General features: G+C 39.9%; 1 protein-coding gene across 6 annotated transcripts in view; it reads right to left on the reverse strand.

Annotated features, from left to right (window-relative positions):
• The window catches only part of Cep290 (Centrosomal protein 290kDa), a 1,403,175-nt gene that overhangs the window by 659,306 nt on the left and 717,427 nt on the right, over positions 1-26,442 (reverse strand). For all 6 annotated transcript variants that reach the window (XR_010858542.2, XM_067136188.2, XM_067136189.2 and 3 more), the window contains 2 exons: positions 21,908-22,073; positions 13,580-13,760 (listed from right to left, as the gene is read on the reverse strand). Coding sequence is in view for 5 of the 6 variants with exons in the window: in XM_067136188.2 (XP_066992289.2) it covers positions 13,580-13,760; positions 21,908-22,073 (347 nt within the window). In the remaining variant the exon portion in view is untranslated. The remainder of the gene's footprint in view (positions 1-13,579; positions 13,761-21,907; positions 22,074-26,442) is intronic.

Genomic DNA, 26,442 nt, shown 5'->3' on the forward strand with positions numbered 1-26,442 from the left:
ATAACGTTCCGTTTCACACATAATGATAATAAATAACCTACACTAACATACCCGTATTTTATTCAAATGTCACATTTTCATTCCTGCTAATTCCGGTGAGTTGTCACATTCATGGGTACAACTCCGAGTTAATTACCACCGGGCGTGGTCAAACGTGGGATGGGGAACTGCGTCCTATCTACACTTAAATTATTATTTACTTCTAAAACACCTTAAAGCTGTCAGTAGTGTCCTTTAGATTTGACATACATATAGAATTAATTAAATTAAATCGTCCACCACTAAATAAATCTCCTGCCTTTAAACAACGTTAAATACCTTTCTATGTAAAGAAATTACGTGCCCGGGTAGAGGATCTCATTGAATGTAATGAGATTCGCTACCTCGGGATATCAAAACCTGGTTATAGGTCCAGATCTTCGTTTTATGTCCCCCCCCCCTCCCATTTTGTGTACGCTATCAGTTGTGTCATAACGAAACGACATCGCGGACGACAACAACAACAATTATAAACTCCGAGTTTGAAACTACTGGTATTTTCCGTATTGCATACTCTGGTATAAGGAATAGGCCTATAGGTAGAATGTTTTTATTTGTGCTTGAACTGAACAATTTATTTATGTTTTGCAGTGCTAGGCACAACACATTTCAATTGCAGCAATGGTTGTCGAATATAAATACATTTAATGCATAGGCAACTTTGATATGAATATGACATGGAATGTAGTAAAGTTTGACGTAATAAGAAAAGCCTTGAAAAATAAAAAAGATGTGCATTTATATATTATTATTTATTATTTATCGTATGATGTGCACAGATAGATTATATAAATAAGTATACAATATATACACAATATATACAAGCAGAAGCCTATAGTTCCAAATCAAGACCATTGATCCATTTCAAGGCCTCCTCAGTTGCGTTATGAATGTCCTCCAAAGGACCTTGAAATGCTCTCCGTGGACACTCGGCAATTACGTGGTGGATGGTCTGTGAGGTAGCTCCACAATCACACCCAGAAGACTACTGCCAGCCCCATTTATAAAGCGTATAGCCGCATCTTCCTTGATTGACTCTTATCCTGTTTAGAGTCCTCCATTGACGTCTGGGTAGATGGAATCCAGGAGGTTGAACATGAGGTAGAGTCACAAGATGTTGATTGGGAACAGAAGACTGCTGCCATTGGTGTAACCAGATGTTCGTGATGGAGAACCCAGATTCTTCCAGTGTAAGTGCAGTGCGCCAGGGTGGAGATCTAGACTTAAGTCGAGGAGGGGCAGGTTGAGTAATATCCTGGTGAACGGGGAGGTTGGAGTCCTGGCTGGTCTTCTTCCACAGTTTTAGAAGAGCTTCAGACCTTCTTAAGCAAGGCGGAGGAATATTACTGAGTGTAGGCAGCCAGGCCACGTTTGTAGAGCGAATACAACCGGTTATGATGCACATTGTTTGATTTAGTTGAGCATCAATCTTCGCAGTATGAGCACTGTTCAGCCAAGTTGAAGCGCAGTATTCGGCAACTGAATAGCAAAGAGCTAGAGCAGTAGATCTCAACACTTGGTTGTTTGCGCCCCAAGATGTGCCGGCTAATTTTTGAAGAATATTATTTATATATGCAGTAGATATACAGTAATCACAGGCAGGCCTGTAGTCTTACTATACCGGTACTTTTGCGTTATAGCTGACGAAGGTCTATATATTCAACAAGTACCGATATTAAAGTATCACACTACAGTCTTCTGGGTATAATGGCAGTTATATACGCAAAAAGTTAAATGGCTATTGTACGAACTGGTACAACAACAAACAATTACAAGGCAACACAATAAATTACTCTGTATAGGCCTACATTACATCGGGCAAACTTCCCGCCAGTAACTGATAGTAAACAAAAACAATCTTTGGTCTATTCGAAACATTAAAAAATAGTGAAAAGAAAACCGAAACAAAACACAATTAACAACAGGCGCCTATTTTTTTTGCTAATTGCTTTACGTCGCACCGACACAGATAGGTTTAATGGCGGCGATGGGATAGGAATGGCTTAGGAGTCGGAAGGAAGCGGCCGTGGCCTTAATTAAGGTACAACCCCAGCATTTGCCTGGTGTGAAACTGGGAAACCATGGAAAACCATCTTCAGGGCTGCCGACAGTGGGATTCGAACCCACAAATTTCACGGATGCAATCTCACAGTCGTGCGCCTCTAACCGCACGGCCAACTCGCCAGGTGCAAACGTTTTCATAAACATTTCAAAAAACGTAAACTGACTAATACAATGCGGAAATTACAAAGGGGAAATATGAGGAAGGCTGATAGATTACCCAAAGTGTAGCACCGGTTCTCTTCGACAGCTAAGAAAATGGGCTGGCGAGGGGGAAGGGAAACGTGCGGTGGCGAACCAATTGGAGCGTGGAGGGGAGGAGGTGCAGAGGCGTGTCTCCAAGCACGCAGTGTGCAGGCTTAGCATTGGCCAGCAGCTATTCATTGCTGATCGCGCAGAATTGGAAATGTCGCAACTTTTAGGCCCCGTAGTTAACGCCCTAATGAATGTTGGCACCCAAAATTGATGCCGACATCGTTTTTACGTGTACCTCAATGTGTTTTCCAAGTTTCATCGCGATCGACGATTTAACCATTGCCGATGTTTCCTTGTTAGTCATATCCCACCACCCCACCTAAGAAGAAAGGAAGCTCTGCTGAGAGAAGCTCATGACCTAAATCCAACCCAGAAAATGAAGGGATTCGACCTCCCAAGAAAACTATGGTGTCGCCTCAACAGACTGAGAACTGGGCATGGACGCTGCAATTTCTTACGCCATAAGTGGGGTTGGATGTATTCTCCAATCTGTGAATGCAGTGAGTAGGAGCAGGCCATGGACCACGTCATCCAGCGCTGCCCTCTTCATGCCTACTCCAGAAGCCCCAGCGACCTGTTTTATCATTCAAAAAGTACTGTAAAGTGGCTGAAACACTTGGACCTGGACTTATGAATTTGTGGTTATTATCACCATAAGATTAAATAAATAAATCCCAGGAATGTTGAGTTTTTGTCTCTCCATTAGGTCAATCAATTCATTTTCCTTCCCATTCAATGTTAAAATATTTAATGTTCCAAATCGGGTTTTATGCTCTGATCTAACACTTCCACGAACATCAGCATTACCATCATACTGCGCAACTGTAGTCAGAGACTTGTCAATTCCATTTCCATTTTTAAACTTCCATCCGAGGCTTGTATTATAGTTGAAAGGAAGTACAAATTTACTCATCTGCTGACCTGCTAAGCCTAACGCATCTGAGGATTTTCTTTCGGGGTTTACTCCCTTAAGAAGATCTCTCTTCTCCACAAGGCAGTAGTTTCCTCTTCTAATTTTCCCCAGAGAGGATGGGTTGCCTCATCCACCATCTTTGCCATTCCGAAGGTCTCCTTCTCAGCCTAAGATGCTGTTAAGTTTTTCACCCGTAAGCCTGGGCATGAGTTCCACGTTATACCCCGTGAGACTGGGTCCCTGCCTGAACTTAGCTCTCCTTCACACTGGCCTACTGATGTGGAGAATACCCACTCTCGCAACGTACATGTGCCAGACAAGAATTACTCAAATAAAGGAAAGAGAAGATGACCTTATCTCCCTTGAGCCGGGTTAACGGTTGTGTATGATGCCACAAAAAGTTATATAATTTTCCAAAATCTACTGACCAAATCAGAAAGTTTTATTTATTTCAAATTTCTTCAAAATTGCAAATACAAAATAATTCACGCCTCCAACCATCCATATCACTTAAAAGAAATTTAAAAATGAACTAAACTACTGAATTTCAAAAGTTTATTTGAAATAATAACATAGTTAGAGAAGATTAAACATAAACCAGCCATTTGTATTTCTCGGCACATAAATTTCACAAGTTCAAAATAACAATAGTAAATAATAAGAAAACCCACAAAAAATGTCAATGTTCATGAAAATAACATATTAACTTTTAAAAAATGACACTTTACTATTTACAGTATATATGTACAAACATATACAGCAAAACCTTGATGCATCATTTTTCAAGGGGGAGGGGGAAAATGACGATAGATGCGAAAAAACGATAAATGTGGGTGACATACAAAATACCGCAGGGAGAAAGCAAAATAACAAAATATGGGTACTCTATTTGGGCATATTGCATCATTTAAATATAATAATAATAATAATAATAATAATAATAATAATAATAATAATAATAATAATAATAATAATAACGATGATGGTGTGTGGCCTTTGAAGCCTTGTGCAAATCTTTTGAGTTGTGCGTGATAGGCGATTTATACGCTTATAGAAATGTGGCTCTACCTATGATGAATCCTACTGCATAAGTCGGCATGCACACATAGCCCCCGAACTGTCAGAATGAACCAACAAAATTTAAAATCCCTGGCCCGATCGTGACTCCTAGATCTGAAGGCCAACATGTGCTAACCATTTAGCCATGGAGCCGGAGATGCTCATACTATACATAACGGTGTCAAAATATTGCAGTCATATTAATAAATTATACGCGATTAAAATAAAAAGCTCAACTATTACGCCGTTCGTTTCACTTTTCCTTACATCTCGTAGTAATTAGGAAACCTCCAAGGTCAGTTGTCTTATTCCAAATTAATGATATACGTGGATATTACGGCAATAACCTGTATTTTGGTCAAGATTCCATAGACCCTTCGCGAACGACAGGTTGGAGATCCCACATGGCGTGGCTCAGACGATGTTACAGCTGGCTAAGCGATGCTGCAAACACTTAGGAATAAGTTTCAAGACCAGGCTGGTGAAAAGATTATTGGTCTGGCTTGGTTAGATCCGGCTTGTAAAAAGGCAAATGGGCAGGGGGCAACAAGTGGTCAATAAGCCTCTAGGGGCCGGTTAGTGGGTCGAGGAGAAGCGATGGCGCCAGGAGGCTCGTAGTGAGGTTGCACGTGGATAACCTGTCCACAGCACTCCAGCCTACGAGATCCTTACTCAAGACTAGCAACTCATAATCGCTTCTACATTCTCGCGTAACAGGTTGCCGCTATTATGTGCTAGAGTATTCAGCTGTCTTGTTAAATTCCAAAAACTTTTGCGTATATTTTTCTTACGTACAATCGATCCATGCGGGGGAAAATTGTGGCCAAGGACAAATTAATTTTGATGATCGATGAAATAAAACGATAGTTCGAGGAACGATAGATGCGAGGAAATTTAACATTGATATATATGGAACATTTCTGGGACCAAATAAATTAAACGATGGATACGGGAAAATGACAGCTCCAGGAACAATGCATCGAGGTTCTACTGTATATGCCAATAACTTTTAACATTTGTGCAGAGGGTAGCATAAAGGGTGCAATCCCTTTTTGCACTTTGAGCATATAAAAGTAGATTTTTTTCTTTTGCCTCAAGATTTGGTGCTAGCTGCACTACATACACAGCAGTTTCTTTCTTTTTTGAGAGGCAATTTTTCAAAAAATTCTTTCTCTACAGCACGCCTACTGGCATCAACACCGTTCATTTCCCTCCAACAACGTAGTCAGCTCGAGCACAAGGTCAACGCCTTCTAGAATTCGCTTGCTTCTTTCGGCACTGTATACTACACTTAAGTTTGTTTAAACAGTTGATATGAGTAGAACATTTCTTCCGATTAATTTGATGCATGTTACGTGTATATTTGAGAGCGTATTATATTTTCAAAAAATTATTTACAAAACGTCTGTATATACAGATGTTGGGATTTCTTGCACATACCGCCGATGTCCATATATACAGACTCTGGGAGCGAAAGGGTTAATATATTGGAGTGCTAAGTAGACAAGTGTCTGATGTTTTCCATTATTGTAATCATGTAGAGGAGGTGGATCAGACTATCATCAGATTGGTGATGTAGAGTGATTCCTTCTTTTTAACTCTAATATTTTTCCAACTTTTCAAAACTTTTAATGGAATCGTAGTTACCAACTATTTCTTATTTGAATGTTTCATTTGAAATAATCATTTAAACTGGATTAATTTCTCATATTAGTGTTGTCAGAAGATACATTTGCACATTTTTTAAACATATCTGAGAAAATTGATGCTTTCACGACCCATACTTATAGACATGACATAGGCATTTGGGCTTATGCTTTGTCAATAAAATAAAGTGAAATTCTTTACGTTTCGCAGAGAACTATGCTCTGCGTCATCAGAAGAAAATCTCGACTGTCCTCGAGAAAGGCTTCTAAAACAATGAGCTTTGAACTTAAGACGTTACCCAATAGAAGTGGAAATGGTACGTTCATTCATCACCAGATGACTCTTCGGATGTGGTACAGTGCTAGCGTTGGAAGCAGAAGCTGACGGAAACATCAGAATCAGTCTGAGAGGGTCACGTATTATAACAGGCGTACGCTCATATGAAGGTATGACGCTGACACAAGCCTGGAATGAAACATTGATGATGAGGAATTTATGAATTTGGAAAACACCGAAACAAAATAACAACAGTGAAGGGACAGGGGGGGAACTACCTACATAAATCCTTAATGGCTGGCAACCAGGTATTATTTGATTGATAGCCAGTGTCCCTACAGACACTACAGGTCCAGGATTATATGGGAAGCTGTGGAAATATGTAGAAGGGACACTGGCTATCAATTAATACCTGGTTGCTAGCCATTAAGGATTTACGTAGGTAGTTCACTTCCCTGTCCCTTCATGATTGTTAATTTGTTTTGGTGTTTCCCAAATTCGTACGTTCCTCACGGCCAGATGTTTCATACCAGACTTGTGTCAATGTCATTCCTTCATATGTGCGTATGCCTGTTATGTTATGTGACCCTCTCAGAATGATTTTGATGGTTCCGTCAGCTTCCTCTTCAAACACTAGCGCTGTAGCACGTCCGAGGAACCATCTGATGATGAATGAACGTACCATTTTCACTTCTATTGGGTAATGTCTAAATTCAAAGCTCACTGTTTTAGAAGACTTTCTCGAGGACAGTCGAGATTTTCTTCTGATGACACAGAGCATAGTTCTCTGCAAAACGTAAAGAATTTCACCTTGTCTTCTTGACAAGGCATAAGCCCAAAAGCCTATATCATGTCTATATCCGAGGAGTGTTATAGTTTGGCAATCTTTTTTCACATAATTATTCTTTAAAATTCCAAGAAGTGGATGATGTGGATGATTTTGAACATCTTTGTAATTTAAGATGGCAGCTAATCCATACTTACATCCAGAACTGTAAATTTCTCTATAAAATCACATCCTAAATGTAATTTTAAACCTTCTGGAATATTTTAAAATGTTTTAATATACATTTATTGTATGTAACCAACTGCTAATATCTAAAGATAGGTACAAAAGCCTTATTACCGATAATTCACATTTAATTATTGTGAGTAGATTAAAATGCCATTCCTGTACCTTAATTAAGGCCACGGCCGCTTCCTTCCAAATGAAGGTATAAAGCAATGTGGCATTTATGTTTTATTTGTGAATATATGCAAGAAACTATGTCGTTTCAGACAGTTGAGCAAGATGAAGTTTGTCGCCGGTGGTGAGTTTATAAAATCGGTGGAATCAGTTAATACTGAATATTTGTCATGAAACCATAATTGAAAGACATTTTTGAAGAAGTCAATTGATTTTTTTTTTTTTTTTTTTGTTGCTGTAAAGTTATGTAAAATTTTAAGTGTTTCATTTCTGGTGAAATTTTGTATTTTGTGTATTTAAAGAATTTTCAGGACTTACAGGAAAGACTGTGAACTGTTGATATTTAATAATCATTATGAGTATTGGAAGACATTGATATTGGAGATCTCCAGTAATATGTCTGTAACCCATTCTTTTGTATCACCCTGCAGATGCCACATGGAGGCTTTGATAACGAAATCGCCGACTTTTGCAATCAAAACCTCTAGAATATATTTCCCACATTACCATATATGGTGCTGTAATTCTATTGGTGAAAATAACGCTAAATTGTATTGGTGAAACTTCAGGTCGAATCATAGGTAGTTTCCCTGACTGGCTGTTTAAGTATTTCTCAATTTCCGGCCTTTTGGCTCCTTAGCTGGAGCAAGGCTCTGTTCAGCGTTTTTGGTTTTCGTACGTCTTAACGATCGGACGCACCTTGTTAGGTGGTCCGCTCACCGACTCCAGCTATCCCGGGATAAGCATGTTTTCTTTTCTCAAGTGTTAAATTAAAATGTAAATTCATTTGTGCGGAGTTTACCTTAGACCCTGGTTTTTATATGTTGAGTAAAGTCAGACCAAAGGGTAAATGTTCTCACGTTTCTTTCCCTACAACGTCATGTAAGATCTCATCCTCTCTAGGGTTTCCCGGCCTGCTTCCCATATATCCTTTCTCTAGTTGTCATGTTGGTTATCCTGCGTAGCTATGTGGTTGAAATTTTAATATGTTTTTCCGGGTGTATCATCGGCTGACTTCATTCCTTCAGGTTTGTTATTTTATTAATACTGTGTTTCAGTTTGTTGTTACGATATTTTAGTTTAGGGCTGTAACTGTACAAATGTACGATCCCCAAAGTTTTAGGTTAGGAAATTTTCGTAAAAAAATTCGTGGATGGTCATGACCGAGAGACATACTGTATCTACGATCATTTCATTTTCTCAAAGGGAAAAGTGGTTCATTTTTTGTTCTATGTTCTTTGTTCTATGGAAAGGTCTTTGTTGTCAATGAGATTGTTGAATAACCCAGTGCACTTGATTGTGCTTGTAGCCTATTTCGCATTCCAATTAGAAGTTAAAAATTTGTTTGTTCAAAATCATTCATTCCAACTTCGGAAAATTACCTTCGTGCTCTCATTTTCTTTTTCAGTTTCTATTTTGCTTATACACATTTTCAATTTTGTCTCGGTTACCCTGGTAACCAATCTGAAAGCTCCGATTTCGAACAAGGTTGCATTGACGAAGAGACGTTTGAAGATGTGGCAGTGTTGTTTCCTGTGGATTTTAGTAGACGCTACGCCACATGAAGCGAGCCTATATATGAGTGCGCATGCAACAAATTTCTCAGCTTGCTTGTTATGGAGTGATGGACAAAACATATTGTGCGTTCATGCTATGAGTTTATTATTTTTAATGTGCACGAGTTTGCAGTTGCTGATCATTGATATTGAGGTTGCTGTTGAAGACGATTGATTCCACTGTGATGATGCCATTGCTGTGAAGTATTGAAGGTTAGGAAGGGACAATCTTCTTCTGCGTAGGATAATCAATTTGAAGCTTGGCCTTCAGAACTATGTACAGTTGTGGTATATAGTTTGTACATATGGTTCATGTATACTTATATTAGTCTCATCATGTGATAATTGTTGGTTTCTGTTTTGTTTTATTTTGTTTTTGGGAGTAAATTTATGTAGTGAAACTTGTGGTAAATATTTTATAAGTGGAGTGAGGAAAAACCTGGCATGCTACCTAAAGCTAATTTCAGGTCTAAATAGCAACAGGTAAGGTTATAAAGCAAGTTTGGAGCCTCGTCAGCCTGATGACCGTCGCCTCGGGAGAGGGAGGTGCTCATTGCTCTACAGAGTTAATTCTTCCTGCTTTTCTATTTGCAGGTGGCGCCCAATTTTTGTTATTTATACTTATCTTAGTCCCCATTTAACCATTTAATAATTTCAATAGCTTGTACATGTTACAGGGCACATGTGTTCGTTTTTTGTGTTGCAAGATGGCTAAGCATCGTCAGTATTCTTCCAAGACACTGAGCGAGAAGATGAAAATTATAAGGGAGGTCAACAAAAGACAAAAAACGAAAACTTGAAGATCTTGTTGGGCTAAACAAAAGATAGTGTTCCTGTGTCCTGTGTCCACTTTCAACGTTTAAAAAAAATTGTGAGAGCATAGAAGCCCAAGAAATGCAGGGTGTAAATACAACAAAGTGAATGCGCATTCAAGCAGCTAAACACACTGATTTGGAAGTGGAACTGATCGAGTGGTTTCGGCATGTTCGAGATTATTAAGGAAAAGGCGAATGAACTGGCGCTAAAGATGGGGCTTGAGTTTCAGTGTCCAAACGGGTGGCTTCAGTGTTTTAAGGAATGGCACAATATCACGTGGCAGGCAGTATGCGGAGAAGCAGAATCCGTGAACACTAGCGATGCAGACAGTTGGCAAGAAAGAGTGGCTCATTTATTCAATTCGTATGCATTGAACAGTATCATTAATGCCGATGAGGCTTCAATGTTTTTTAATTCCGAGCCCAAACGGACATGTTTTAAAAGCAGAGAAGTGCCATGGCGGGAAATCTTACAAGGATAGGGTCACAGTCCTTTTATGTTGCAATGCAGACGGAAGCGAGAGACTTCCTCCCCTTATCATAGGCAAGTTCGTGAAGCCACGATGTTTAAAGAGCATCAGGCACTTTCCGTGCAAATACATTTGGTCTAAAAATTCCTGGATTACAGGCAAACTTTTTGAGGAGTGGCTGGTATACCTTAAGTGCAAAATGGCATGCCAAGACAGAAAAATACTTCTAGTGTTGGATCAGTGCGCTGCACACAAACAAAATTTAATTTTAAAACACGTCCGTCTTCTTTTTCTGCCGGCCAACAGTACAAGCTTCTTGCAGCCCCTAGATCAAGGTATAATTTCATCTTTGAAACGTGCCTACAGAAAGCGACTGGTGCGTTACTTTCTCCGTGAAGCTGCTAAAAAATATTCCGGCGGGAGAAATATGCAAGTGGAATGTGACTGATGTAATGAGGAGTATGACAGTTGTGGGACGCTATTCCTTCATCGACAATCAAGAACTGCTTTGTCAAGTGTGGTTTTGGTTCGTTAAATGAAGTAGAAGAAGGAGAAGACGACAATGAAGACAAATGGGAGGAGTTACAGCAAAAGTCTGATGTCGGTATAACTTTCGCTGAATACATCGCCATACACAATGCAGAGACTACTTCAGAAGAGCGGGATCCCAACGTGATGATCAGCTGTGATCATGTGACACCAGATGGACATGCAGCTACAGCTAATGTTGAACGCGATGAATATACGGTGCAGGCAGCAACTGTTCCGTCAAAAAATTATGTACTTGCCGCTCTGGCTGTGTTGGATTCTGTGACAAGTGCAAGTGATGCTGACGACGCTACAATTAAGGCTATGGCCCCCATGGAGCAGTTCATAGCTAGTGTTTATTTTAAAAAAATAGAGCAACCTCTCATACATACTCTCTTTAAAGGCAATGAGCCTAATGTGTTATTAAAAAAAACCCTACTGGACCATTAAACATTTACGAACTTTTCAAGTACTGTACAAAGATATTTATTATTCTTGATATTTGTGTTAATGTGTGGGTTTTAAAAGTTTGTTTTGTTGGTGTCATGTGTTTCCACTTTGGACAGTCTTGTTGGCTCCCCTGTGCAAGTGCTATTTGCTTAGATTGCATCGTGCAAATACAGCAGATTACTCTTTGTCTTTGAATCATGTTTTATTTATCCCGGGTGTGAGGTTACGTTGACAGTGTATGGCATTATCCAAGACCATTATTTCAATAAATGCACCTTGTTGGATACATTTCGGCAATGCATTTTTTTCCGCAGCATTTGAAATGTTTTACTGTGAATCAATGTGATTGCATGCATTAAAGGATCTTAGAATATTTTGTAATGCAGCAAGGTTTGGCATTTCTGAATTCCGAGCTGGCGGCGGTTATTCAAAATTACGTCATTCGAAGTCCAATTTTAGTGCCCCAATGACATCGAATTAACGATGTTTTACTGTATTTCCAGCTATTGGCATCCGAACATATATCTGTCTGTTAGGTCATCAGCCCAGAGGCTGGTTGGATCCTCAAATAGCATCACTAAAGGTTATGTGGTTATAAGGAAACCCCAAAAACCAATGGCAGCACCAAAATGAGGCGTACTAGGCAAGAAGAGGAGTGAGGTAGTTTGCCATTGCTTTCCTCATTGGGTCAGAAAGTACTATTGCAGCACGACTGACCCTATGAGCAGCATCATTCATAACACTCAGATGCAGTAGTCATGCTCTGAATGTCATTACTCAGCACTACCCATACCCCAGCAGCTTCCATATTGTCACAGCCATGGATGTTGACTGGGACTTCGGTGGAAACTACACTTTAATCTGGCCTGTGCCAAGAGATGGAAGCAAACGTACTGTATCCATCAAGAAATGACAGCAGGCACCCGAACATATATATGTGATTGATATATGTGTGAGAACAAAATCATAGTTCGTTAATGTTAGTACCGTATTTATGCGAATAATCCCCGCACCCTAACTTTAGGTAGGCTTATTTTGAAAAAAAGAAATGCCAACTTTGACGCAAAAAACCACATCCCAATTTCGTGCCTCAAATTTTAAAAAAAAATGTGTGGGTATTATTCGCATAAATACGGGTATTTACGTGAATAATACCTGCCACCGAATAATCCCGCACCCTAAATTTAGTCAGGCTGATTTTGAAAAAATATGCCAACATTGACGCAAATAAAACGCACACCCCAATTTCGTGCCCCAAATTTTTTAAAAAAATGTGCAGGTATTATTCGCGTAAATATGGTATTTATAAAATATAAGAATATCCAATTGCATTATTGACAATATGAATGAGAACATTAACCCTTTTACCGTAAAGTCTGTTTAAATACCGAGCATAAGACATTTACTTCAAATGTTAATGCCAATTTTAAGATATTACCAGAAGTGATAGATATCTAAATAATATTTTATGATGATTAAAATAATGAATGTCCGCAATGATGATGACAATTTCATAATTCAAGCGTGGTATGTAATGAAACATCAGATTTGCATACAATTTCTTTTTATACGTAATTCAGAATAATATTTGAATCAATTAAATAAATATATGGTATCATGTCTATAATATTCTAATGTGAATTCTATTATTATAGATACTGAAGGTATCTTATGATAAATGAGAATGCCTTATGGCAAGAACCAAATATTTTTCTTTAAATTGAATCAGATTAAACATACCAGTACATGAAATGAATTGACCTCAATTTATTTTGCAATTACCCATGCGCTTCTATATTATTTGTATTTACTTTGTTCTAATCAAATAAATTTTCTTTACGTTTCTTAGAGAAACTTGGACTTTATCCAACCTAACTACGATGGATACTGAGTATTAAGCCATTCCAACACCCCTCTTTCTACCGACGGTCACAACATGGAGCAAAGTTCTCCACGAAATGTAAGAATTTCACCTTGTTTTCTTAACATGTTTCAATTTCAGAAATAATACTTCATACAGCAAGTTAACAAGAAGTAACAGCAACAACAAAATGGCTGGAGCACAGATTACGATATAACAGTTTAATCATTGAAACACCCTCGTGGGAGGCGAAGAACCACTCAGTTGTGCTAATAAATTATGAAGAAGCTAAACATACAGCCCAAGATAGATTCATTTGGAGAAGACTCACCGTAGACGATTATGATTGTGATTATACAATGCCGATTCTGGTTTTGATTTCTATATCTGTCTAGTGTTAGTTCGAAATGTGGGACCCTTTCAATGGTGTTTGTGTCCAGGGGGAAAAGAGGGAGAAAGCTACCTGCATCTGGCATTCAGCTGGTTCCTCAGCTGTCCTAGAGCCCTCTCTTTCTCCTCTACAAGTCCCTCCTGGCGAAGGCTGTAAGCTTGCAGTTTGGATAACTCGGTCTGCAGCTGCTGTACTTTCTTGTTCAGAGAAGCTTCATTCAACTGAGAGGTCAGCAGCTCGTGGCTAAGTCTCGCTACAACAGAGAAAACACATCTTTATTAGAGCATCTCTGCAAGACCATGTTTAGACCTACAAGTTGACATAATGACAAAAGTAATTCTAAAGCACCTGATAACTTTTGATGTACTAACGTTCTTGCTTTTGTTGCTAGGTGGAACAACTACTTCACTTCATCTGGTTATTCCCACAAACTATCAACTAAGAACATTCTGAATAGTTAAACAAGACAAATGAAACCTGCAAATAGTTTCCCCCTCCCCAGCACAGTAGAGCATAGCATGCAAGTTTCTTAAACATCTACCATCTTTCATTAGATCACTTAGACAATAATAATTAATACATGTATTTACACTGAATTAGTTATAATTCTAGAAATACATTTGTTGAATAAGTTTAAAAGGAGAGCAAAAACTGCTCAGTGAAACATCACTCTCCAGCAACAGCGTTCAGTCATCTGAAAGTTTTTGGTATCCTTACACCACAGTCATGAACACTCCTCATTTTAGTGCTGCTGTCCTTTCGTAGTATACCCATCACCTTCTGGAACTTCAACACACGTGACATCCCATGAAAAAGATTTGCCTCTGTTCCACGAAACTCACATCAAACCATCTTCTTTAGCATTTGTCCACGTGATGGTGAGGTCTACCGTTTTGGCTGTGTGCCTGGTACGGTGCAGGGTGTCAAGCCAAAGGTGCCTCTGTTTCCCATGTACTTGCAAAGCAAAACCAGTCTTAGCCACTGTTGCTGCTTCTGCTCAAAGTACAAGCCTGTACCAGCACAGAAGCTCTCTCTCATCTTTTCAGCAACCGATGCAGCTCCGTCTCACCTGCAAATGTCATGATCTGTGAAACAGAGACATGAAGTTTCAAGCCAGATGTTTCTTTGTTTCTATGACCAGTAAATCGTTGATCGACTTCTTTTGATGAGGCTCAGCATTCAGTACCCTTCAGAGCAAATGGGCGGACTAGAGAACTTGAGCCTGTCCAGAACACCAGTTATAGAACAATGCTTAGGCCGTGCAATGCTCAAAGCATCAGCAGCAATTGTAAATGTCCTTTTCATTGATAGGTCAACATCACTGATTTTGGTGATTAATTTTATCTTCAGAGGCTTACAGTACTTTGTCAGCATATAGTGTGACTGTATCGTCACACTAAATATTTATTTTGATTTATATAACTGGGATAGAAGCAGACTTGTAGCTTCCTTTGTGTGGATGCTGGCAGTTGCATCATAATGCACAATACTTCGCGACACAGAGGCGCCTAGAGCTCGCAGTTGAGGGCTCAGAAAACCCCCGAACTGAGTGCGGGTCATGGAAGAAGGAGAAGAAGAATACAGTTCTAGCTGACTCCACCTTGAAAACAAATGCCTACGCACAGCGATGACAAAGCGAGGGGGTGATTTCAGAGGTGTTTTCGGCTCAATAAAGGCGAGTTTAACCAGGAAGCACACGTCAGAGCAATGACAAGAATATTGAATGAATGGCAAAATTAGAAACCAAGGTAGAAAAATGTCACACATGAAAATGCGTCTAAATAAGCTTACGTAACTGGCTTGGGGTCCTCACGCTAACTGTGAAGCCAGATGCTAATGGGGATTCCCACCCCCACTTGTTACACACTCCACATAGCATTGCGTACTTGCAATTTTTGAGTCACACAATCCGGCGCGTAGCTGATTTTCATGTACCTGCTGGTTCAGGAGATGTCAAAATTAGAGTGGGGACAATGTCCATGGAACCACCCCTACTCCTGGTTAGCCTATAAGTCCTTGCACTTCCGAAGATGGCTGAGTAGTCGTGAAGGAGCTTCGGAGGTGGAACGACGGCCGGTTCGCGAGCGGTATTGCCATTCTTTTGTATGGTAAAAGTGATTGAAAACGGGAGTGTAATTCAGATAGTTTCTCTTGTACATTGGTGACAGGGAAGGTAATTGCACGACAGTGATGTGTGCGTGACATATCGGCCGTGAAGCAGCCAGTAAGTAGGTGAAATTACGACGTAGGTTATGACTGTGTAGTTGTTACGCCATGGAGTATCAAACTCCGGACGGAGAATGCTCATTTTGAGACTAATTTCCGTAGCAGTGAGAGAGACTAATTTCGAGGAATATAATTATGGTATTTGAAAACTTTCTTTCAAAAAGAAAAGTAGACGTGTGATAAAGTACTGTAAAAATCCACGTTAAATTATGGACAGAATTCAGGATGAAATTATATCACTAAATAACGAGGGGTGATAAGTGTTCAGGAACAAACAAACTAGACAGAATATCGGGATAAATACAGTTGATTAAAATCACGGTAATCTGAGGCGATAAATGTAGCAGTGATAATACCGTGAATGTCCGTCTTACTTTATTCAAGTGAAGTAGACTAGCTGAATTATCCATTAAAATTATCGACACGTAACTTGCATTGGTTAGAGAACGGAAAAGGGAAAGTTTGATGGTGTCGTGCGAACAAGAAGTGTGTAAAGCTGTGTAAAATATTTTTTCAGTGATCCCTATACCAATAAGATGGATTATTCAAGAAGCGCCATGGAACATCGAGAACCTAGGACTCCACGAGCCAGTCATGGAGTAATCGCCATCGGCAGGCCCCTGGAAATCCGGACTGGCCTGGATGCACCAAACTGTTGATTACTGAACTATGTTTTTCTTCCAATGCTAGTATTTCCCCTTGTAAATAGAAATTAATGTAAGGCTAGGGTTAATGATAATGTAAAATTGATAGGCTAGTACGCTTAGAGTGGTCGGAAGACTCCTTGTTCAGTTTGATTAATTTTAATGTATATGGGAAGGAAACGAACTAGGAGGGATGTATAGAATTTGGGACCCCTTTTAGTGACTGTATGAGCATGTTATTATATTTGGTTTTTATGAGTGCTGTGAAGGAGAAGAGGGGGAAAATTAGTAGGAAATTTGGCAGGTTACTGTCGCGGACCTCATCTGTGTGACTGGATAAGATGAGTAGGGATTAATGGGCGACAGCATCCTCAACAAGTGTCTGAAGAGATATAAGCGTGGTATAGCTACAGCACTCTATTTTAAATGTAGCAAACAGTAGATTGCCTTGCATGATAGTGTAAGATTTGGGCTGTAACTGAAGATGTGCGAAGAGTTCTGTGCAGAGGTTCGAATATCTGCCCTCCCACATACTAGTCAGGCTACATGTGAAATGTTTATTACTTGAGTTGGTAAATTCTGATATTTTATTTTAAATTTTTGTCATATTATTATTATTACTTTTTTTTTAAATTTTAATTTGATCGGTGATTTTATGCTGATATACTTGGGCGTCATGTTAGTGTATGACAGGTACACAATCTCGCCTCAAGGGGCAGAGATTAGGGAACATTGTTCTTTGGTTGAAGGCTGACGAAAGTGTGGTAAATGTTACGTGGGAAGAAAACGTTTGGTTGAACCCCAGACCTCTGGAGAGTTAAGGGAATTAGATATGATATAGCGGCCTAATTTGAGAGATAATTCTTGGATATAGAAAGCGTATGAGCTGATTTGAGCGTGCATAGAACGCATCAGTTCAATTGAGTGAATTTATTGACACACTGACCTAGAATAAGCGGGTCGAATGATGTATTTAGCCTGTTGGCAGTGAGGCAGGCGAGAGCCGTGATTTATAACCCAGAGGGGGAGAGTCCTTGAGGGAGAGGCCAGCTGAGTGTGCCGCCCAGCCAAGGAATTTGTTTCTTTCTACCAGCACGCTTTTCTGTGAATAAAAGACAGAATATTTACGTAACTACCACGCACGCCGTAAGCCATGATCCAAAGCAATGTAGAAATTTATGACAGTACTTTACATGATTAGGGTAGCTAGGGCTTGATTACAGCATCCTTGATGGAGACGACCAGTGTCTTATGTTCGAACCTCGGTGGAACAGATGTGAACGGCAGCTCGCACATGCAGTGGATTTTACAAGACTAAATACAGTCATTGTTTTCTTTGTGTGTGTATAATATATGTTTCTCTTTCAGGGTGTGATCATGTTTTTATTCATTAGTGTTCTACTTGAATTTAGACTTCGTGAAAGTCCATTGATAGTTGTTGTAAATGACGATTTTCGATGATAAGTCGGTGTACATATTATTCATTTTTATGTTTTAACTGATGGGAGCATTTGATTATTTTCTCCGATTTAATTTCTTTTATAGATATTCGGTGGGGTAAATTTAAGTTAGGTGACCACTCTAAGATGGAATTTTTCCAGTGTAAATAAATTTTACATAAGTAATGTGGGATTCAGTCCCGTGGAATACTTGCATTTGGAGGCGTATAGCTCGTAACTGTAAATATGTAAGGGTTATTATGATGGTTTCTGTAATACTCAACAGTTTTAGAATACAATGGCTGGATAGACCACACAAAAACCAAAGTGGTAGAAATGTGATGTGTTAACAAGAAGTGTCATCCTCTCGGACATTTTTCTGTTTTATAGAGAGGAAGGTAACAATCAAATCACTGATCATGAAGGAAAGATTTCTTGTATCAGAAATGTTATCAGCGAATTGTTGTAATCCACATAGATATTTCTTTGGAATGTGGATGAAACCGCTGATGTAAATGGTAGCACAGATTTTTCCGCTGCTAAATAAGTGTTTTATATTTGTCAAATTTGTGTTAGTCTGTCAAGGTTGTAACAGATTTTGTATATATTTCAACGAGCGCCTAGTAAATTTGTAGAAACTTATTTGTGCCTATCTATGCCGAAAGTTAGCATCCAAAACCTCTTCCGTTCACTGTATGCCTTTAAGATAGTTGTAAGTAGTATTTTGATAGCTGCGGACGGTCTGCAACCTTGAGAGGCCGGGGTTCAGATCTTAGGAACGGGAGAATAGCAGTGACTTTGCTGTGCCGTAAGGGCATTTGTTGTTTCATGTGAATGGATTAATTATATAAAATCCCAATGAGACGGCATTGTCACAGGCCGAAAATGTCCCTTGACTATCACCTTCCATGGAGCATGGCCCTATGTGTTCATGACCCGAGAGGGTTACTTTTGTCGCCACATGGTCCCATGAGCTGTGGGGATGGTGGCAAAGGTCCCAATAGTAAGGTCCAAGGTACAGTATTTTGCAGATCCATGACTGTGAGCATGAGAGCAGATTCCTGACAAATTCTAACAGAAAAACGAAAATCACCTGATAATCCAGGAACTGATGGTAACAGACTCTTCAAATCATGGCAGAGCAGTTTGATTCATTCTATTAGTTCTTCAGGTACTTCCCTGCCCAAAGAGACCATGCCACATCAACACGTGTGGTACTTCAGGTCAAGGAAAGTGGCTTGAAGGTGCTTTGACTTCTTGAGGCATTTTCGATAAGCAAGCGAGCAGTGTAGATTGTATCTATTGCCTTTCATGATCTGCATTGGTTAGTGATGACGTTGAAAATTTGCCGGATCTGTTTATCGATGATAGTTTGAATATCTTCATCGTATGTGATCAGAGGTGTACTGGGCAATAGTTGCAACATTCAACTGGACTTCCTTCCTGCTTCCAAATTGGAACTGTGGTACTGGATGCCCACTCGGTTGGAATTCTCTCTTCATTGATCTTATTGAAGAAGCCTTTCAGCTGAATCACAATATTTTGTTTCCATACTTCTGCACGTAGATCACCTTTCCAGGCTTCATCTTAGCTTCAGTGATTGGCATGTGACATAAAGCATGTGAAAATTCCTCAACAGATTGCTCGGTTACTTTCTTTCTTACCTTCATCATCAATGAAGCCATAAATCATCAGCTGTCTGTCTGTAGCTTTGTTTAGAAAAGTCAATAGCCAGTTGGTGTGTTGAGTTTACTGTAGACTGCTCGGAAGTAGGCTGATTTTGCTGCACTCCTGGCATCACAATGAGCTCTCCAAGGAACTTGTGATATAGTTGCTTTTTTCATCCGCATCATGTTCCTTGCCACTTCTGTCTGTACCCCATGCCTGATGATCGATGAGAGTTGTTAATGTCCAGTCTGGAATTAACATTCCAATCATTATTTTGGGGGACTTCAATGAACAATTGTTGGGTAAGGAGCCATAGGCGACCATCCAATTCACACCTGAACCAACTCCAATGGAGAACAACTTTATCAATACCTCCAAGCTGATGAACCTTAAAATCATGATCCCCCACTTCAAAAAGAATCCTTGTAAGTCAATGATCTGGCACTCGTCTAATGAACTGATTGGTGAACGTCAGATAGACCATGCTGCCATCTCCCACCAAGAGAAAACTTCTCATCCCCAGTGATTAGCAAACAGATAGTTCCCAGAGAAGTTAGCTATAGCTCCACTAAATACACACCAACAGAAAACTTCTCAGAAGACTTCTTATCCCCAGTGGCTTGCAGACAGATAGTTCACAGGGAAGCTAGCTATAGCTACACTAAATACCCACCAACGGAAGACTTATCTCCAGTGACTAGAAAACAGATAGTTCCAAGAGAAGTTAGCTATAGCTACACTAAATGCCCACCTCTAATAACAATAACCACCACCACCACCACCACCACCACCACCACCACCATCACCACCCTCTAATTAACGTCCCCCCCTTTCTCTATTTATCATTTCTTTATCAATTACTACGGCAAGTTGTTTCGAGTTGAACCTCGTATTTCTTTCATTATTTCTTCCTATTTTTTAAATATATTTTTTATTTGGCTTTATTCTTTTTTAACGTTTTAAATTATTTTATAAAACCTATATATCCACTTTGAAATTTGACAAAATTAAATCCTACACTGTTTTCCTAGGACTTCATTCACGTCACCTTTTGCTCTTCGGCCGGAGAAACAAATGCCTACAAGACCTGCCTAGCAACGACTTTACATAAGCGAATATTTGACCTGCTTATGAACTTCAGCTATATTTGTTTTCGGCGCAAGATAGTGATGTTCTGTTTACTCTCTTGACTGTGATTATTGTGTTTTGAACATTTACTGAATTGCTACGTTATGATACAATGTTAATTTTTTGCCTGTATTCAATGTGCTAGTTGTTTTAAGATCTTCGCAAATTGGCTGATGATGACACTTAAAATGTGTTGAAACCGGTCCCATTAAACAGGTTGTAACTACTTTTTACCATCTTATTACGGAGTATTGAAAGGTGGATCCTAACCTATAATATTGTACATCTTAACAGAAAACTTCTCAGAAGACCTCTCATCCCCAGAGGATTGCAGACAGATAGTTCACAGAGAAGTTAGCCATAGCTACATTAAATACCCACCAATGGAAGACTACTCATCTCCAGTGACTAGCAAACAGATAGTTCCCACAGAAGTTAGCTATGGCTACACTAAATACCCACCAACAGAAGACTTCTCATCCCCAGTGGCTAGCAGACAGATAGTTCCCAGAGAAGTTAGCTATAGCTACACTAAATACCCACCAATGGAAAACTTCTGATAAGACTTTTCATCCCCAGTGACTAGCAAACAGATAGTTCCCAGAGAAGTTGGTTATGGGTATACTAAACACCTCCCAACAGAAGACTTCTCATCGCCAATGGCTAGCAGACAGATAGTTCCCAGAGAAGTTAGCTATAGCCACACTAAATACCCACCAACAGAAGACTTCTCATCCTCAGTGACTAGCAAACAGCTAGTTACCAGAGAAGTTAGTTATGTATACACTAAATACCCACCATCAGAAAACTTCACATCCCCAATGACTAGCAAACAGATAGTTTCCAGAGAAGTTAGCTATAGCTACACTAAATACCCACCAACAGAAAACTTCTCAGAAGACTTCTTACCCCAGTGGCTTGCAGACAGATAGTTCACAGAGAAGTTAGCTATAGCTACACTAAATACCCACCAACGGAAGACTTCTCATCCCCAGTCGCTTGCAGACAGATAGTTCCCAGAGAAGTTGGCTATAGCTACACTAAATACCCACCAACAGAAGACTTCTCATCCCCAGTGACTAGCAAACAGATAGTTCCCAGAGAAGTTAGCTATAGCTACACTAAATACCCACCAACAGAAGACTTTTCATCCCCAATGACTAGCAAACAGATGGTTCCCAGAGAAGTTAGCTATGGCTACACTAAATACCCACCAACATAAGACTTCTCATTCACACATGCTTGCACAGAGATAGTTCCCAGAAAAGTTAGCTATAAGTACACTAAATACCTACCAAGAGAAGACTTCTCATTCCCAGTGGCTTGCAGCTCGAGGACCTGCTGGCGGAGAGATTCGAGCTCATAGTCTTGGGACATTTTCCACAGTTCAAGACTTCGAACCTGCTCCTGAGCGATGTCCCCTACTTCTTGAAGCCTCTCTTTCTCCAACTGCAGCTCAACCTTAAAAAACAACATAATTTAAAAGATAAGCATGACGAAACATAATAGCACTTTTCTGTTAACTTAATGATCGCACAGGTCAACAAAGGCATTTCATCTCATGATTAATAAAGCAAAAAACAGCAATAAATGTGCTGATTTGAAAACTGTTGTTAGCTTTTTTTCATCACATAGTTCCACAGTTTTATCTTTCTCTGAAGCATTCTCATCTTTATTTTATTGCTCAATCCACAAAAATTGCACATCCAAGCAACTGCACCACCTCCTGTGTACTTTACCTCACACTCAAGACAAATGTCACTGACTGTTCAATCGAAAGGAATGACAATAAATAAGATTGGTAGAACCTGCATTATCTCTCTCAATTAATCAATCATTGGATTATCTTATGATCTTCTCTTTGTTTTTGAAGTAATCGATAATTTCATCTAAAATCATATATGGCTGATAGAATAATAAAAAAATCACAGTTAAGGTATAATGTGTGCGAGGTTACTCTGAACTATGTCACTGACTACTGTTCAGCCAAGCCATCGATCATCCACAAAGTCACAGGGTAGTCAATTATTGTCAGTTTAGTTTCAATCCGTAAACATATTCTACAATAATAATAATAATAATAATAATAATAATAATAATAATATTGGTCTCCGTTGTAAGCCTGGGAAGGTAACCAGTCTAAGGGAGAAAACCCTAAATAAACCTATCAGAGCTCACAACCTCGGTAGTAACTTGATCAAGGGGTTTAACCTCTGGTCTCCGAAGACAATTTTCAACTAAAGCATGGAGGACAAACTCACTGAAGTAACTACCCCAGGTGGTATCAAATCCATCTCCGCCTTAGGCGGTGTTAGTAGGCCTTTGGATTCCGGGGAGCCCACACCAACATGCTTAGAGGACTAGTCAGAGCGTCCTGGAACTACTAGCAATAAGATCCGATATAAGGAACAGAACTATTTCACCACATTGAACATCAACTCACTACTTAAGCTAGGCAAACTGAAGCATTTAACTGACACTTTGACTCACCACAAGATACTACTCACAGCAATACAGGAAACCAGGTATACAGATGAGCATGCCTTTGATTCGCAGGGGTACCGTATTTCTAAGGGAAAAGTAGGGCGCAGGAGAATGAAGACTGTACCACACCTGGGGACTGGGTTCATTGTAAGCCATAAGATACTGGACTCGGTAATTGACTTCAACTCGCCTAATAGTCGAGTGTCCCTTCTAACCTTCCGGTGCACAAACAAGATATACACTGCAGTAAATGTTCATGCACCTATCACTGAAGACAATAAACGTAACCCTGAAAGTACCGACAAATTTTGGGAAGAACTAGAGGACATCATCAGCAATGTCCAAGAGCATCATACAATCATTTTATTCGGGGACTTCAACGCACAGTTAGGGAAAGAGCGCAAATTTAGAGACATTGTGGGAGAATACCCAGCTCACTTACGAACAAATAGAAATGGGGAGGGTCTAGTGGGACTCTGCAAAGCCTTCAACCTGGTAATGAAGTCAACGGCCTTTAAGAGACTACCAAAGAAACAGAAGACCTGGACGTCACCCAACAACCTCTTAGGAGAATTTCAGATAGATCATGTTGCCATTGCTCGTAGAGAGATCCAGAATGTAAGAGTGTTAAGAGGAGCAAATTTGGACTCCAACAACTACCTCTCCAAAATAAAGCTGTAATTTCTACCTAGGAACACTAAAAGAACCAAGTCAGTTAAACTTACTAAGATTGATTTAGAAAAACTTGCAACTTGCAAAAAGTTTACAGAGAAAATGGAAAGAATAAAATGCAGAGACTGGGATGAATTGAGGGAAAATCTAGTTAAAGTAGCAACAGAGACTGTGCCATTACTAAAACAGAAGAAACATTCCTGGTGGACAGCTAGATGTGAAGAAGCGGTAATGCAGAGTCAGATGGCCTGGTTAAAGTGGAACTCACAGAAGACACAAGACAACAGAGTGAAGTTCTTAGAGCAACGGAAGATAACTGCCAATATTATCAGACAAGTGAAACGGCAATTCACAAAAGACCAATTGACACAGTTGGATGATGACTTCAAGAGGAACAACACCAGAAACTTTTACAGAGGCTTTAAACGGAACCTTGGTCACTATAGTCCACCCAGTCTCAATTTCCGTGGACCAGATGGGAAGATAGCCTATAATGACTCTGACAATTGAAAACTTCTCGCTAAGTACTTCGAGGATCTCCTTAATTGTGAATCACCTGATAACTTTTTACTTACCCAGACAACATCAAGCAACCAAACTCGCAACCACCATCCAAAGAAGAAGTAATACAAATCATCCAGTCTCTGAAAAACAGACTAGCTAGATGTTTTACGTCGCACCGACACAGATAGGTCTTACGGCGACGATGGGACAGGAAAGGACTAGGAGTGGGAAGGAAGCGGCCGTGGCCTTAATTAAGGTACAGCCTTAGCATTTGCCTGGTGTGAAAATGGGAAACCACGGAAAACCATTTTCAGGGCTGCCGACAGTGGGGTTCGAACCTACTATCTCCCGAATACTGGATACTGGCCGCACTTAAGCGACTGCAGCTCTCGAGCTCGGTTCTCTGAAAAACAACAAAGCATCCGGAGAAGATTCAATAGTAGCCGAACTTTGGAAGCAGGCTGGAGACAAGACTGTAAGCAAGTTGACAGAAATTCTACAAAACATCTGGGAGACCGAAACATTACCTAGTGACTAGACCACTGCATTGATTCATCCTTTGCACAATAAAGGAGACTTGACTGACATCAATAATTATCGAGGAGTCTCATTGGTACCTGTCACTTACAAAATTTTCTCTAAAGCCTTATTAAATAGAGCCGAACCTCAACTAGACCCACAATTACGAGAGTACCAAGCAGGATTTAGAAAAGGGACGCTCTTATACAGAACAGATACTCAATCTTCAATCAGTATTACATCAAGCAAAAATGGCCGGTAAGAAATACGTTGTCATTTTCGTCGACTTTACAAAGGCGTATGACTGAGTACCTCCTCTGCGAACCATGTGCCATGGTGGGGAGGCTTGCGTGTCCCAATGATGCAGATAGCCGAGCCGCAGGTACAACCATATTGGATGGGTATCTGTTGAGAGACCAGACTAACGAATGGTTCATCGAAAGGGGGGTAGCAGCCTATCGGTAGTTGCAAGGGCGGCAGTCTAGATGATTGACTGATACGGCCTTGTGATAATACTCAACATGGCTTAGCTGTGTTGATACCGCTACACGGCTGAAAGCAACAGGAAACTACAGCCGTAACTACCTCCCGAGGACATGCAGCTCTCTCTGATGGCTTCCTCCCGGGTAAAATATTCCGGAGGTAAACTAGTCCCTCATTCAGATCTCCGGGTGGGGAATACACAAGAGGGGGCGATCATCAGGAAGATGGATACTGACATTCTGCGAGTCGGAGTGTAGAATGTTAGAAGTTTGAATCATTGTGGTAAGTTAGAGAATCTAAAAAGGTTGATGGTTAGGCTAAAGTTAGATGTAGTTGGTATAAGTGAAGTACGTTGGCAGGAAGAACAAGATTTTTGGTCAGGCGACTACCAAATTATCAACACAAAATCAAACAGGGGAAATGCAGGAGTTGGTTTAATAATGAATAAGAAAATAGGGCAGCGGGTAAGCTACTACGACCAGCATAGAGAAAGAATTATTGTCGTCAAGATAGACACCAAACCAATGCCCACCATAATAGTGCAGGTCTATATGCCTACTAGTTCAGCGGATGATGAAGAAATCAAAAGAATATATGAGGAGACAGAAGATTTAATACAATATGTAAATGGTGACGAGAATCTAATTGTGATGAGAGAAAGAATGCAGTGGTAGGTAGGCCAAGGAAGAGAAGGTAGTACAGTAGGAGAATTTGGATTGGGACAAAGGAACGAAAGAGGAAGTCAGCTGGTTGAATTCTGCACTCATCATAATTTAGTCCTTGCCAATACTTGGTTCAAACACCACAAACGAAAGCTGTATACGTGGACGAGACCTGGAGACACTGGAAGGTATCAAATAGACTTCATTATGATTAGGCAGAGATTCAGAAACCAGGTGTTGGATTGCAAAACTTTCCCAGGAGCAGACGTGGACTCTGACCACAACTTGTTGGTCATGAAATGCCATCTGAAGTTGAAGAAATTGAAGAAAGGAAAGAATGCAAAAAAATGGGATCTAGACAAGTTGAAAGAAAAGATTATGAGGGATTGTTTCAAGGAACATGTTGCAAAAGGACTAAATGAAAAGGCTGAAGGAAACACTATAGAGGAAGAGTGGAGAGTCACGAAAAATGAAGTCAGTAGGGCTGCTGAAGAAATGTTAGGAAG

This window comes from Anabrus simplex, chromosome 1 (assembly GCF_040414725.1).
Source record: "Anabrus simplex isolate iqAnaSimp1 chromosome 1, ASM4041472v1, whole genome shotgun sequence".
Lineage (NCBI taxonomy): Eukaryota > Metazoa > Arthropoda > Insecta > Orthoptera > Tettigoniidae > Anabrus > Anabrus simplex.